Source organism: Carettochelys insculpta, chromosome 19 (genome assembly GCF_033958435.1).
Source record: "Carettochelys insculpta isolate YL-2023 chromosome 19, ASM3395843v1, whole genome shotgun sequence".
In the NCBI taxonomy this organism is placed as follows: Eukaryota; Metazoa; Chordata; order Testudines; family Carettochelyidae; genus Carettochelys; species Carettochelys insculpta.
This window is the reverse complement of record NC_134155.1, coordinates 23,650,803-23,666,776: the sequence shown is the minus strand read 5'-3', so window position 1 is coordinate 23,666,776 and position 15,974 is coordinate 23,650,803. Positions and strand designations below refer to the sequence as shown.

Sequence of the window (15,974 nt, the reverse complement as noted above, 5' to 3'; positions counted from 1 at the left end):
ACAGCACCACCTGGCGTGATTCCTGCCAGGATCTGTCCCCTTACCTGGCCAGGAGAAGATGGGCCTGGGGACGGAGCTGCTGTGAGCTGTAGTCTCCAGCTGGGCTGATCCATCACACACAGGAAGCAGGCAACACAAACCAGCAGTCCTGGCGCACTTTAAAGACTAACAAAATAATTTATTAGGTGATGAGATGTCATGGGACAGGCCCACTTCTTCAGATCAACAGCATTTCCGGTACACACTGACAGCTCTACAGCACAGCACATTTCTGTACTGGAAATGCTGTTGGTCTGAAGAAGTGGCTCTGCCCCATGAAAGCTCATCACCTAATAAACTATTTTTTTAGTCTTCCTTTAAAGAGCTCCAGGACTGCTGGTTTCTTTCGTTAGAATACAGATTACCACGGCTGCCCCTGTTCCTAGGACTCAGACAGACATGGGGCGGGTGAAGGAACAGGTTGCCTGGGGCTGCCCGGCAGGTTAGCAGTCACAACCAGGGCTCCTGGCTCTCCGTTGGAGCACACAGCTGCCAGACGGTGTCTCACCCCGTCACCTCGGTCTCTTACTCCCACTCCTGGCCTGAGCTCGAGGCAGTTGTCTAACACCTTCCTCTGCAGCTATCTTGAGCTGAGCTGCGTTGGCTCTGTGGGTGGCACACTCTAGCACTGACGATCTTTGCAGGTACCAGGTAAATCCCCGACCTCATCAGCACAGGAAAAATTTCTCCCTTGCTGCTTGGCCAGACAATGAAATTTGGTGGGTGCCCCCTTCCCCTGAATCTGTTAGCCAAGTGGTGCGCTCCTGCAGACAGGAGCCCACTGACACTGCCCTATAAAAGCAGCCCAGGGAGACAGATGCAGTCATAACTCTCCTCTGCATCCCCCCAGAGATCCTGCTCTATCTTGCCATGGCCAAGGCAGCTGGGCTCTTCTGCACACTTCTCCTGGTGGCTTGGTTCTGCTGCCAGAGCCAGGCTCAGAGTAAGTACAAATTCTCCTTTCCACCGATTCTATGAGCAGATGGGACCAGGGTTAGGGACCCCCAGGGCAGCTCAGTGCAGGGACAACAGAGGAGAGTGTGGCCTGGTGGGTTTTTAATGCTCATGAGGATCCAGTGCTTGAAATACGGAACTGTCCCCAGGGGCTGTGGTGCTGTTTCGGGCATCTCTTCCCCCCACCCCGCTGTCTGAGCTGCACCCTCCTGGTTCCATGCAGGTTGTCATCAGTGTGATGCTCTTTGAAGGGTCCTTGTGGCTCAGCATGAATGCAGGAATAAAGCTATGGGCAAGACCCTTAGGTGCTGTGCAGCCCCTGGCATCACAGGGCAGACTCAATGCCCCCTAAGGAATAGGACCAGCCAGGGATGGGTGTGGACATGTCAGTGCTTGGCAAGTGGGCTGGGGATGGATCAAGGGTAGAAGTGGTGCAGATGACTTCTTGCCACAAGCTCCTGGGGGCTGTGGCAGCCGGAGATACAAATTAACCACCTCCCTTCAACCCCGGTGCCCTAGCACTGTCTTGGGGATGAATTTGCCTGTACGTCTGTTGTAGAACCCTAGGGTTGGAAGGGACCTCAGGAGGTCATCTAGTCCAGCCCTCAGCTTCAAGCAGGATCAACTGCAACTAAGTCATCCCAGGCAAGGCTTAAAAACCTCTAGGGATGGAGATTCCACCACCTCTCTAGGTAACACATTCCAGTGCTTCACCTCCCTCCTGGGGAAATAGTTTTCCCTAATATCCAACCTAGACCTCCCCTGCTGTAACTTCAGACCGTTGCTCCTTGTTCTGCCATCTGTCACTGCTGAGAACAGTCTCTCTCCAGCCTCTTTAGAGCCCCCTTCAGGAAGCTGAAGGCTGTTATCAAATCACATCCCCCCCTCGCACTCTTCTCTTCTGCAAACTAAGTAAGCCCAAAGTGGAAGTGGTTGTTCCCCTCTATTCGGCACTGGTGAGGCCACATCTGGAATATTGTGTCCAGCTCTGGGCCCCCCCCCCAGTAAATAAAGGATGTGGATGTGCTGGAGCAGGTTCAGCAGAGGACAATGAAAATGATTAAGGGTCTGGAGCACATGACCTATGAGGGGAGGCTGAGGGATTTGGGCTTGTTTAGTTTACAGAAGAGAAGAGTGAGGGGTGATTTGATAGCAGCCTTCAACTTCCTGAAGGGAGGCTCTGCAGAGGAGGGCGAGAAACTGTTCTCAGTGTCAAGTATCGGAGGAGTAGCCGTGTTAGTCTGGATCTGTAACAGCAACGAAGGGTCCTGTGGCACCTTATAGACTAACAGAAAAGTTGTGATCATGACCTTTCGTGAGCACAGACTCACTTCATCTGATGCAGCATCTGATGAAGTGAGTCTGTGCTCACGAAAGCTCATGGTCACAACTTTTCTGTTAGTCTATAAGGTGCCACAGGACCCTTCGTTGCTGTTCTCAGCGGTGTTAGATGGCAGAACAAGGAGCAACGGTCTGAAGTTACAGAGGGGAGGTGTAGGTTGGATATTAGGAAAAACTATTTCCCCAGGAGAGAGGGGAAGCACTGGAATGTGTTACCTACAGAGGTGGTGGAATCTCCATCCCACAATGTTTTTTAAGTCCCGGCTGGACAAGGTCCTGGCTGGGATGAGTTATTGGGGTTGATCCTGCCTGAAGCAGGGGGCTGGGCTAGATGACCTCCTGAGGTCCCTTCCAGCCCTCGGATTCTATGAAATCCCTCAGCTTCTCCTCATAGGTCAAGCTCTCCCATATGTGGCCTGTGTTGGACCAGCTCTCCCTCTCTTGAAGGCTGATGTCACTCTTGGATCCATGGGGGTCACTTCTGGTTCCCCCTGCCCCAGCCCCCAAGCAGTAGAAAAGGGCAACCATATACCCTTCTGCCTTCCGCCCAGCCTGTCCCACTACCGCAGTCGGGTGTATTACGTACACTGGCCTCCCACGCTGTGGGCCAGACTGCACCAGCTCTTTCCCCCACCTGAATCCGCTGAGCTAACTTGAGTGACTCGTGAGTCACACCAGAAGCCACCAAACTGATTGGAAGGGCTCTGGATTCGCACTCAAATCAGCGACAGCAGAGTCAGGATGCACAGGTGCCAGAGCTTGTTACTGAAGTACCACCCCCATCTGGGCCACTCTTCCCCCCCATAAGGATTCAGGAACCTCCATGGGCTCCGTTAGCTGCTCATGTGAGTCAGACTGGTGCTGCTGGGCTCCCTGGGTTAGAGAGTCCTGGAGCCTTCCTGTGGTGCGATGCATCAAAAGGGCTGGACTCTGCCAGGCCTCCACCCTGGTGTGCAGTGTGAGGACGGGGCCCCACTTGCACTAAGTGTGATGGCCCAGGGCCACCTACTCTAGGACTGGTCTGATCCAGGCGTCCCTCTGTGCCTGGGGTTTGGGGAAGAGTCCCGTCTGTGTGAGGTCACCTTCACTCACGAGGCTTTCCTGTCTTGTCAGGAGGCACTGCTGTGCCTACCAAGTGCTGCTTCACCTTCCAGACCAGGAAGATCAGGAGAGACAACGTGGTCAGCTCTTACGTCACCAGCACCATGTGCCCTCACCTGGCCGTGGTGTGAGTATCCACCAGCGCCGTACCCCTGGGAGCAGCCGCTGGGACAGAGAGAGGGCGGGCGGGTGGTGGTGTGAGTAGCTGGAGAATGCACCAGGAGTGGCAGGGCGGGACAGGGTTGGGTAACAAGGGACGGGATGCACCAAGGGAAGGGTTGTGACCACAACTAGCCTCAAAGCCCTCTGATGGGGGCTCTTTACCGATGCTGGGGTCTGCTACAATTGAACACCCACAGCTTTTTCTGCTGCTCCCTGGGGCCTCCTGGTGCAGGGAGGACAATAAATCAGGTCTGGGTTAGGTGGTGCTGTGTCTCTGGGGCACCCAGGCCCCATCTCACCAGCACTGGTTTATTTTTACATGGCGTCTGGCCTGGCCTGGGACCAGTGGGGTTGGGCCAGGAGAAAGGCTCCCCAGAGATGGCAAGCCAAGGCAGGCTACTGATCTCGGCCTCATGGAGAGCCGTGTCCTTTGGGCTGGTCACAGATCAACCTTTGGTCTGGAAATCCAAGGGGGCCCATTTGGTAGAAGACCTCTGCTTCTTCAGTATCGTGGGCCCCCAGCACTCACGCCATGCTCGGACATTATCACCCGTGGAACTCCTTGCCAGAGGGTGTTGTGAAGGCCAGGAGAGGAACAGGGCTCAAGAAGGAACTAGATGCATTCATGAAGGACAGGTCCATCAATGGCTGTTAGCCAGAGTGGGCAGGGATATCCCTGGACTCCATTTGTTAGAAGCTAGATATGGGCAACAGGAGGGGGATCACCTGATTATTCTCCTGTTCATCCCCTCTGGAGCGCCTGGCACTGGCCACGATTGGGGCGGGGCAGGACTCTGAACTCCATGGACCTTTGGCCTGACCCAGGGTGGCTGTTCCTATGTTGTCTTGTCCATGGCCACCAGCAGGAAGGGATACAGGGGAAGGGTAAATACTGGGCTCTGGGAATGCTAGCAAAACAGACCTGTGTCCAGCAGCATGGAGGGAATGAGACCACCAGCCCTAGCCGACATCCCAGGCAGAACGCATTAGTGCTGTCCCGCTCTCCTCAGTTGCTCTTCAGGCCTCTCTGCGGGGGCAGACCAGGAGGGCAAGATGCAGAGTTGAGGGGACAGATGCCCGGGTGGGAAGGAGTTAACAGCTTGCATTCGAGAGCTCCCACTGACCTGTAATCTGGCTGGCCGGCCCCATTCTCTACTCCAACCAGGTTGGCTGGGGTCCCACTGAAGCTGAACCGAAAACCAGTGCCAGCCCATTGCACCTACATCCTGCTCGGGGCTGGCGGCATCAGGCCAGAGTTTCATGCTCCACTCTGCACCACTGGCACCTCCTGACTGAGTCACTCTTTTCTTTCGTAGATTCAAAACCAAAGGAGGTCAGGAGATCTGTGCCAAGCTGGACAAGCCCTGGGTGAAAGAATACCAGGATTTCTTGGCTAGCAAAGTCTGAGGGCTGCTTGGAGACAAGCCAGGAGCCCCTGGCCACAGACACAGCTCACTCGCTCTGCACGTGTCTCGCTGCCTGAGGGAATCTGCTTTAAGCTTTGTCTAGCTGCTAGCATGTTCCTCTCCTGCATCTGCAATTATATCACCACAGTCAGTTGAGCTGATTAATAGCTGTGCTTATTTTGACACAGTCCCTTTAGAGAGGAACCGGGGTCCTGAAAGCCAGAGATGCTGTTGGCCCAGGGGGCGGTCCCATGATGGACCCCATCTAGTAACAAAACACTCCTCACCCACCGGGTCTCCCTCCTTGAGCTCCGGTGCTGAGGGTCTGGCTCTGGAGCACTCCCTGCAGAGATGTCCCTTTCTCCTATGACTGCTTGATTTGCTTTAGAGCATCAATAAAAAGCCTGACTGCATAAGCAGCAGTGGAGTCTGGTGGTAACTGAGTAATTTTTCCTCCTGGTGAGCTAGTCAAAGCTCGGACCCGCAGCGTGCAGCAGCTTCTGAAGGGCCCGGGATGAGACTTCAGGGGTTCTCACAACACATTACTGTGTCCTCAGCATGCAACCACCAGCTCTTGCTGGTAGGCGCATGGATGCTTTATCCTAAGACACTGACTTAACCGCAGGAGAAGTGAACAAATACTTACAGGTATGCGGCTGAGTCCTTGTCGGGGGGTCAGAGTTTTCTGGGGGCTCAGTTCTAAAAATAATGCTGTGGCCAGTGAGGTTTGTACGTCTGCTAATACCACTTCTGCCAGCAGACCTAGGAGCCATCTGGGAGGCTGTGGAAAGGGGTAAGGGATGGCAACAAGCCCAGGTCAGGCTATCTACAGCCTCCCAGCTTGCTGTGCAGTCTGCTGGGGAAACTGACGCCAGTAAGAGTGTTAATGACACTTTTCTCAGCAAGTTCTAGGACAAAGAAAGCCCAGGATGGTGGGGGGAGAGGGTGGAGAGGGAGGCAGGAGGGGATAGGAGGGGAGAATAGAGAGTTGTGGGGGGCAGCAGGGACCCGGTATGGATGGATGGATGGAGCCGTCAGGGGCAGGGACCCAGGGCAGACGGATGGATAGAGCAGTGGGGGCAGCAGGGACCTGGGGCGGATGGATGGATGGATGGATGGATGGAGAGCCATAGGGAGCGGCAGGGATCCAGGGCAATGGGTGCTGATGGTTGTGAGCCTGCTGACCGCTTGTCTGGATCCCAGGATTGGAACCCAGGGTCCAGACCCTGACTTAGGGCCAAGCACGCATGGGGGTTGCCTTGGGCCCTGCACCTTTGGGGTTCCCCACTCCAGTTGCGGCTGGGTCCTACAGTCACTGTGCCACTTTCCGCCCTGCCCAGGGGCCGGTCCCACTGTCAGGGTGCCGCCGTGGGCCCACAGACTCTTTGGCCTGACCTGCCAAGGCCCATGTGGCTGAGCCCGGGCAGCACCCTGTGCTGAATCCAGCAGCAGGGACCCAAAGCCCAGCCCAGCTCAGCTCATGAGGTCCCACCAGCCAACCGCCCCAGGGCTGAGCCCAGACCCCTCCAGGCTGGGTCCAGAGCTCCCCTTTCTCCTGTCGCATTATGCCCCAGCTGTCCCCAGAGGTGGTAGCACCGGGAGCCCCTCAGGTCTGGCCTGGAGTCGCCAGGAGCTGAAGATTGCGTCACGTGATGAAACCTCCTGGAGCAGGTCTAGCCCAAAGGGGCAAAGCGAAGGAGCAATGCAGAGCGGGGGTGGGGCGATGCTTGGCACCCCATCCCAGCCCCACCACTGCCTGGGATGCTGTCGTGGCTATAGCAAAAGTCCCTGGTGGCCGCAGGTAGACTAAGGCCTTTTGCCCAGTGTTTTATTCCAGTGAGTCCGGAGTTTAATAGGCCTGCAAGCAGCTGCGCATTGGCTGAGGTGGGGCCCAGCCCTGAGCCCCTCCACCAGCTCTGTGAGCAGAAAGCAGCTGCTTACACCCTGCCCAGGATTCCTCCATCTCAGGGGAATCCCCAGCATGAGCGGAGGTCCTACCTCGCCCTGCCGCCCGGACAGAAGGGGCAGGGCTGCAGAGACGGAAGCCAGCAGCTCCCAGCTAGCCAGGGCCCCCTGTCCCATTAGACACCACCCCCAAAGCAGACCTGGCCCCAGGGGCAGGGAGCCACCACCAGTCTCCACTGTAGGCTGCTTATCTAGTTGCTGGGCCCTACATGCTTTGTCACTGCCTGGAAGTGGCTGGGATAGACGGCCGGCCTGTGGAACTCCTGGTCAGAGGAGGTTGTGAGACCAGGTCTTGAACAGGCTTCAAAAGAGAGCTAGAAACGTTCCTGGAGATTAGGCCCATCAGTGGCTGTCAGCCAGGCAGGGTGGGAATGGTGTCTGGGCCTCTGTTTGTCAGAGGCTGGAGATGGACATTGGGAGAGGGATCACAGTGATTGCCTGTTCTGGAGCATGAGGCATTGGCCAGTGTCACAAGACAGCACCCAGGGCTCACTGAGCCTTTGGTCTGACCCAGTGGGACTGTTCTTTTGTTCCTAAGGCTGGACCTGTGGCTCCAATTCAGGCTGGGTGCACCTGGAGCAGAGGCTCAGGATGGCAGTGCTTTCCGGGCTCGCAGACAGCTCTCACTGGGTCCTGCGGGTTTGCCCCTTGCAGCTGTGATAAAACAGCCCTGCACTGCCACGCTGTCAGTGCTGACTCTGGGCTATCCCCTGAGCAGGCGCCCGGGGGGTGGCTTGTGTTGGGATGCAGGATCAGGAGCACAGATGGTTTACAGCTGCTGGCTCACCCCTTTGCACCTGGTGCTGGGGTGGGGCTGAGCTAGGCAACTGCTTGCCAGTGCCTCTGAATGACGGAGCCGCAGCCCTGCTCTGGAAAGAAGCCGGGGGGTGGGGGAAGAAAACAAAACCTGCAGTGACTTGGCTTTGAGCAGCTTAGAGGCAAAGACAATCCAGCTGGTGTGTGTGAATGAGGAGGAGGCATCCGCTGCGAGTTCCCACACAGTCCATGGAAACACAGAAAGAGGGTTCCAAGAAATTGAGTGATCTACGCTCTCAGCTGCACCCAGGGAGCTGCATCCTTCCAGCTTGGAGGCTGAGAGCGTTCCCCTGAAACTCACACTGGGCAAGGAATCGCTGCTCCTTAGAGGTTCCCTGGCTGCACATCTGTCCCTTGGGGAGAGGGTGAGCCTACTTTCCCCAGGGCTGTCCACAACTGGGGACAAAGTGAAACCACAGGATGGGCTGGAGGATAAGATCTGGGAGCAACATTCTGGCTTGGCCTTCATCAGCCAGGCTGGTGCTTTAAGGAGCGCTCCGCACCACACCTGAAGGCAGCTGCTTCTTCTGCAGGGGCTGGGTGAGCCTTGCCGTGCCTCCAGAGCACCACAGAGCTTCCCTGCAGCTGCAGGCGAAGAACAGGGACAAGCCTCCGGTGCCAGAAGATCTTCCTCATAAATAGGGATATTTAAGGCTGTGGCCCAAGTCCTGGGGAGCCCACTGTGGTTATTCAATTAAGGCCAAACTTTAAAGAATGCGGGAGCCATTCGCCAAAGCTGGTGGTTATTGCAGTTCTCAGATTTACCGAATGAGCATAAAACAGCTTCTGTAATACCTCTCTGGTTACCCCGAAGCCAACAATGCAGTTCAACACAACCCAGCATCAGGTCTCCACACAGACACTGAAGTCAGTTGAAGTTCTGCCAGTCAACAGGTCATCACCTCCCAGGTCAACGAATAGTTCAGATCTTACCCCAGATACATGCTCAGGGTATTTTAAAACAGAAGAGTGAAAGGGAGAGCTGCGGTTAAAAGATACAAGCCAGAGCACCCGTCTGAGATCTGAGCCATAGCAGGAAAGATGAGTTTGTAGTTGCAACGAGTTCTTATGGAATTAGTCCATAACTCTCTGTCCTGCATCCAGTATTCAGTGCAGGATCCAGATGGGCCTAGAGAGCTCATGTCTTACGAAATCTCCTGAGGTTGGATATTAGGAAAAACTATTTCCGCAGGAGGGAGGTGAAGCACTGGAATGTGTTACCGAGAGAGGTGGTGGAATCTCCATCTTTAGCGGTTTTCAAGTCCCAGCTTGACAAAGCCCTGGCTGGGATGATTTAGTTGGAGTTGGTCCTGCTTTGGGCAGGAGGCTGGACTCGAAGACCTCCTGAGGTCCCTTCCAGCCCTAGGATTCTATGAGTCTATGACATAAAACTTTCTCTGATAAAGCCTCAAGCAGACGGAGATAAAAGGGAGCAGGTCCCAAGAGACTTTATACAGTTTTCCAGCAGCTCTTGACTCTTCAGTCCTGAATGAACAACAGGTGATCATGGAGCCATCCAAATAGATCCAGCTCCCAAGAATCACTGGACATTAGCCTTATGTATTAGCTATGTTTTGTTTACACCCACCCCACCAGTGGCCTAACGTGGTCACAGGACCTCCTCATCAGCCTCCTCCTGGCCCTAGCTAAGGTGGCCATCTTCAACACCAGAAGGAGAATGCTGGACAGGGGTTGCTCTGTGACTGAGGGGTTTATTTCTGCTCCTGCCTGGTCTCACATATCCATGCAGAGTTCCTCTGGGTGGAGTCCACTGGCTCCCTAGATGGTTTTGAGGAGGAGTGGGTGCTCTCTGGGATTCTCCACTTGGTGTCTCCCTCTGGTTCCCTCATTTAACACCTGTGACTCACACCCTGACCCTGTTTTTTCTCATTTGTTGTGCCTCATACTCACTTGGCCCCTGGGTCCACCAGTCCCTCCCATACAACTTGGGGCAGGGCCTTAACAGTGCCGCCAACTTTCCAAGTAGACAACTAGTGCTGGGACTGGAGGAGACCATCTCTCCACGGTTGTGACAGCTCCCTGCTGAGGCTGCAAGAGCGTACTTTCAAGTTAACGCGTTCCCCTGCTGGTTTATGTGTGTTGCCTTTTGTCACAGCTGATTCCCCACCCTGGCACTCCAAATGGGGGCAGGCTAGCCCCGTGGTTTTCAGTCAGTGTGCTGCGACACCCTGTCACGCCATGAGAAATGTCTATGTGTGCTGTGAAATGTCACCGGGGCTCTTTGCGGAACCAGGAATTGGCCAAGGCCATGCCAGCGGGGGCTCAGCCAGCCTTGTTCTCCTCTTTCAGGAGCTGCCTCCCCACCCCGCCGGTAGCTGAACATGTGAGCGGCTACTTGATTACTTAACATCCCCGTGGATCCTTGTTTAGCTTGTTTGCACAGCTGTGTTGCAAACCTTTCCAAGATCATAACCAGAGGTGGAAAAAGTCCCCAAAAAGTATAGCTGCCTTCACGTCTGGGTACTTGAGTACAATCACGATGGGCGTGTGTGTGGGTGCACATGTGTGTACTTTTACTCAAGTAATTCTCCAGAGGGACACTGGTGACTTGTACTTAAGTACACTCCCCCTTCCCCCCAAAGCAGCTGTGCTTTTACTCAAGCAACTTTTGGGGTACTTTTTCCACCTCGGCATGTTATGGAAAAGGTTGGGAACCACTGGGCTAGCCTAACAAAACATTCTCTATGAATGTCCCACAAAGACAGAAATTTTCCACGGTTCCACTTTCCCTGTAGTAAGTTGGTAGCTGCCACCACCCAAGCGCAAAAAGCCCCTTTGCAGCAAAGAAATCATTTGGGAATTTCTTTTCTGAGGGTGCCCCAAATGCCTTTCCCTCGGAGTGGGTAAATGAAGAAACAAGATCTCAGACAGTGAGTTGGCTGAGCTAAGCACACTGGCATGAGACCTCTCTCTCTCTCTCTTCATACGCATGGATTACACCAGAGCAATTAGCAAAGAAAAGGTCCTTTATTAAATAAAACAAGAGACATATTTGCAAGCATTCTGAATGGACTGGTGTATTGCCGAGACTGTAATCCATGGGTGAAGAGACTTGGTTACAGTGTTTGCAAAGAATCATAGATTCAAAGCCAGCTTTCAAGCCATACAAATGAATAATAAACTCCCTAATGCATCTGTCTAACCATGTTCCGCTATTTACAGTTTTGGCAGCCCTGGGGGAGTATCTTCCAGAGGTTTCATGTCCCTGCATCTCTTCTGTGATTCTCACACACACCACCTGTGTTGTTTTCAGGTTTGAAGCTCTTTAGCTGCATTCCATTGCTCTTGCCAGGTTCCAACACACACACACACATGCACACACACACACACACCCCGGCACCCAAAAGAACCCCTCCCCTTCGCTTGGTTAAAACTGCTTAACCCTTTTCTGGCTGTCATTCATGACACCTTTTTGATGTCTGATTTGTGTCCATTCATCCTGTGGTGCAGAGACTGTCTGGTTTGCCCAATGTATATGGCAGAGAGGCACTGCTGGCACATGAAGGCATATATCTTGTCGGCGGATGTGCAGGCATCCAAGCCCCTGATGGTGTGGCTGACGTGTCCTGTGCCGGTGTCACTTGTATAGATATGTGGACAGAGCAAGCAATGGGGTTTGTCGGTGAGTATTTGCTTCAGGATGAGCGGCTGTCTGTAGCTGAGGACTGACTTGTCTCCCAAGGTCTGATAGAGTGAGCGATCATTTTCCAGGATAGCTTGTAGATTGTCAATGACGGGCTGGAGGAGTTTTAGCTGCAGGCTGTAAGTGACTACCAGTCAGTTTCTGTTATTTTTCTTGTTGGGTCTCAGGTGACTTCTGGGTGCTCATCTGGTTCTATCAGTCTGTTTCTTCACTTCCCCAGGTGGGTATTTTAGCTTTACAAATGCTTGTAAAGCTCTTGTTTGTGGTGTCTCTGTCTGAGGGACTGGAGCAGATACAGTCGTATTTTAGGGCTTGGCTGTAGACAATGGTCATGTGATGTGTCCTGGGTGGAGGCTGGAAGCATGGAGGTAAGAATAGCGGTCAGCAGGTTTCCAGTCTGTGGTGGTGTCTATGTAACCATCAATGATTTGTACTATCACCTCCAGAAGTGATGCTCTTGTGTGGATGGGTCCAGGCTGAGGTTGATGGTGGGGAGAAAATTGTTGAAAACCCAGTGGAGTATTTCCAGAGCCTCCTTCCCACGGGTCCATATGATGAATATGTCATGAACGTAGCACAAGCAGAGCAGGGTTTCTAGGGGATGGGAGCTGAAGAAACTTTTTAGGTCAGCCATAAAAATGTGGGCATGTTGTCTGACCAGGTGGGTACCCATAGCAGTGCCAGTGACTTGAAGGTATAAATTAACTCCAAATTGGAAATGGTTGTGGGTGAGAACAAAATCACAAAGCTTGGCTACCAGGTACATGGCCCCTCCTTGACTGTAGAGCTTTCTTACAATACTAAATGGGTTCGGGGTAGGGTACACAGCAATAAAACCATACACAGTAACGCTTAATGCTGGTATACCCTCTCCTCGTGGGGACACTTTGCAAGTATTAATGAAGGTCTTGTGTTTTTAAAAAATGTCTTTCTTTTATGCTGGAAGTTTTGGATTGTTTTGAAATAAAATGGATGCATTACAACCATTGTATTTTGTATTAGGTACGTATTACAACCAGCACCCTACAAACACGCATAGGTTTTAAATGTATGTTTTTACAGCAAATGCTTGTGCTAACTAATATGTGAGGGAGATTTGGGAACTCTTGAACCAGGTTTAGGTTACTTTTGTAAACATATGGCAGTAGGGTCTCAACATTCGCAAACTTAACGTTCGCAAATTCAATTATTTTAAACATTAAAATTATTCGCGAGCGGCTGCTCCCCCAGGGAATGCAGGAACGCGGGCAGCCGCGGCTGCCATATTAGCGAAATTCAACATTCACAAGGGTTCGCAACACGGAACCCTGACGAATGGTGAGACCTGCGGGGTGCAAATTCCTCAGCCAGGCCATGGTTTGTGCTAAAGACCCCCTGTTCAATTCTTCAAGTCTGGAGTAGGCCTATAATATTGAAACCCAGCTAGCATGAGTGGAAAAATACCTTGCTGGGACCCCTTCTCCCTTATCTGTCTCACCAGCTACCTTGCTGGGCCCCCTTATCTCCCTCACAATACCCAGAGAATGGCAGGAAATGCCTTGAAGTCTAAAGGGGGGAATAGTTGTTTCAGCAACTACATTCAAAGGAGGGGCCCTGCATGTGGAAACCAATTGTTAGTGCTGTGTGCTGTTAGTGGCTTTTAATGACTTGTGCTTTAAATCTTCTAGATAACACCCCCAGAGGTGCCCGCGTGGAGGCATCGCCACATTCTCTATCCTATCTTGACACAAACGCGTCATTGGATGTCTGTTTTGGTTAACATGTAGAGGAAACCACCTGTACTAGAGATGAGCTATGGGCAGGGATACTCTGTAACATTTTTAGATTATTGGCTTACTGTGCTCATCTCGTCTGGCTGCTAGAACCTACCCAGGTGTGGGTGACACCCATGTCATAGTTCCCCCCACCCCCCGCCCATCAATAATCTATATAATCAATTGTAATCTATTGTCTGGCAGTGCTTCACCGAGTCGTGATGGGCGAAGTGGCACTTCACCAGTGCTGTGTGTAATAAACCCCCCTGTTTGCTTCATTCATGGTGTCCAGACTTTGTTCCAACAAGACATACTGTACCTGCATGTTACATTTGTAGTGACTTTGAATAGCTAGGAAAAGTGACCAAAAGAGTTCAACCAACTCCGTTGGCTCGATTTAAACCGTCCAATAGCACTCTAGAAGCTGCTGGGTTACAATTTAAACTGTCTAACAGCATCGACAAACCTCTGAAGTTGTATTTCATTTCATATGAATTAGCACTCCCCATCCCCACTCATCCACCTCCGTCACTGGGGGTGGACACCCATCAAATTTAATTAGTTGTCACTCCTACCTTTCACTCTCATGGCAAAAAGGGTGGGTAATCACATGTAGACCTACAGACTCACTGGAGACGCCTGTGATATTCAATGTGGGGGTGGGCAGGGTCTGGTTAAAGCAGCTGTTCCCAAGGTGTTCAGTAACCCGGCACACTTTGGTGAGAGAACCAATTCCACAGCACACCCCCTCTTTCTTCAGCTGAATTGATTGCTCATAAATTGAATTGATTGTTCACATTTACATTTACTGTGATTACAGCCTTAGCAGAGAGGTTTGCAATGCAGCAGTGCACACAAGCTAAACAAGGAACAAACGCATTAATGTTTCAAATCCACCACAGAACACACCATCTTCAGCAGCGAGCACAGACCTGTTTTCAAAATCTGCTCAAAGCCCTGCCAGGGATGTTGAGTACACGAGTAACCACTGAAAGCAGCTCCCTCCCCGCCAGCCCGCTGAAGCCAGGACATTCATTTAAACTGCAGCACAGCTCCAAGAGACTCAAAGCAATGTTTCAGCTGCTTCCCAGCAAGAAGTCCTGCAGAGTCGGCATTTCCCCTCTGTGGGGAGGACATTGATGAGCCCTGAGCCAGCTGGGACTCAGGCAGCCTTGCCATCAATTTCCATCACTACCTTTCCTCCCCAGGGTGGCTGTGCACAGAGCCACAGCAAAGGGAATGTGACAAAATTTCATGGCACACTTGGCCTGTTCTCACAACACAGCAGTGTGCCACGGCACACTGGTTGAAAACCACTGCAATAGTGCGCTCAAGCACGTCTATTTATTTTATGCACATTATTTTTCCTCCCACAAGATTCTACTACGCACTTTTCAAGTTTGTGCTGTAATTGGATCTCTTTTACACAGACAAAAGAGAGAGGTTCTCAAAAACTATTTCTTTTTAATTTAAAAGACCTTTCAAAACCCTTTGAAAACAAACCAACATGCTCCATCCAAACTTTTAATTCATTTAAGGGCCATGCAGACCTTCTAACAGAAACACAGATAATCACAGAGCCCTTTCTGATAGATATTTTTATTTATAGCTACCAAGTTTTATATCATGATTGTCCCCTCCTTTTAAATTTCTTACCAGTTGTCTTTTTCCCAAGGAGGGTTCTGTAACTTTTTGTGCAGGCCATAGAGCCATTCTAAGTCTGCCATTCTGACAGACAGCAGAACAAGGAGTAATGATCTGAAATTACAAAAGGAGAGAGGAGCAGGTTGGATATGAGGAAAAACTGTTTCACCAGGAGGGTGGTGAAGCGCTGGAATGTGTTGCTGAGAGAGGTGGTGGAATCTCCATCTCTAGAGGTTTTTAAGTCCTGGCTTGACATAGTCCTGGCTGGGATGACTTAGTTGGGGTTACTCCTGCTTGGGACAGGTGGCTGGACTTGATGACCTCTTGAGGTCCCTTCCAGCCCTAGGATTCTGTGATTCTATTATTCTAAGTAGCCTTCTTCTCATTTGGTGGTTTTCTTTAAAATACGGTCAGGGTCTTGACTGAATTGCGCTGCATTTACCAAACTCTCGACTTGTGCTAAATATCATTGACTGAAGTGCGGACATTGCTTAGCATAACCAATGGCAATAACAGCTCTCAATAACAATTAGGAGTCCTGTGACACCTTACAGATTAACAGATTTATTGAAGCATGAGCTTTTGTCAGCAAAGCCCTACTTCGTAAGATGCATGGAATCACTCCATGCATCTGATGAACTGGGTCTTTGCCCACGAAAGCTAATGCTCCAATAAATTTGTTAGTTTATAAGGTGCTGCAGGACTTCCTCTTGTTTTTGCAGATACAGACTGTTTTTGCAGATACTCTGATGCATAACACCCAAACAGTCTTCCAAATGCAGTTCACCACACAGGGCCTGGAGCTTGCAGGTTATACCCTCTGGTGCCATTGGGCTGGCAGGCCTAGGATGCAGCCCTCACGTTCTTTGAAAAGTTTTTCCTTAAGGCCGTGATTAGTATGCACAAACAGTACAGTGCATGGCTCCTGTATGCTCACAATGTGGCACAGGCTCGGGTAATTCCAAGCCCAGCCTCCTCCCAATCTCCTCATAGCTGTCATCCTCCGTGTCCTCTTCAACAGTTTATATTGGTGTAGAGCAAAACCCAGAAAGGCCAGTTCATCGTCACTGCCTGATGCAATGATGCCCTGGGCCTTAGGGACCACAAGACGGTTGAGCTGTTGGAAGA

The 15,974-nt window shown here is 51.8% G+C and overlaps 1 protein-coding gene across 1 annotated transcript; it reads left to right on the top strand.

Moving 5' to 3' along the window:
• Window positions 1-909: 909 nt before the first annotated feature.
• Window positions 910-5,361, top strand: LOC142023259 (C-C motif chemokine 4-like). Its single transcript, XM_075014031.1, has 3 exons — window positions 910-982; window positions 3,448-3,562; window positions 4,914-5,361. Exons 1-3 carry the CDS (start codon window positions 910-912, stop codon window positions 5,002-5,004), a joined length of 279 nt encoding a protein of 92 aa, XP_074870132.1. The 3' UTR covers window positions 5,005-5,361.
• Window positions 5,362-15,974: the final 10,613 nt, after the last annotated feature.

What these genes read in the sequence shown, in the direction of transcription:
- LOC142023259 (XM_075014031.1), top strand. Translation starts at nt 910, where the DNA reads ATGGCCAAGGCAGCTGGGCTCTTCTGCACACTTCTCCTGGTGGCTTGG. An exon ending in CTGCCAGAGCCAGGCTCAGA is followed by an intron (nt 983 to 3,447) that starts GTAAGTACAAAT and finishes CTGTCTTGTCAG; the next exon opens with GAGGCACTGCTGTGCCTACC. An exon ending in TGCCCTCACCTGGCCGTGGT is followed by an intron (nt 3,563 to 4,913) that starts GTGAGTATCCAC and finishes TTTCTTTCGTAG; the next exon opens with ATTCAAAACCAAAGGAGGTC.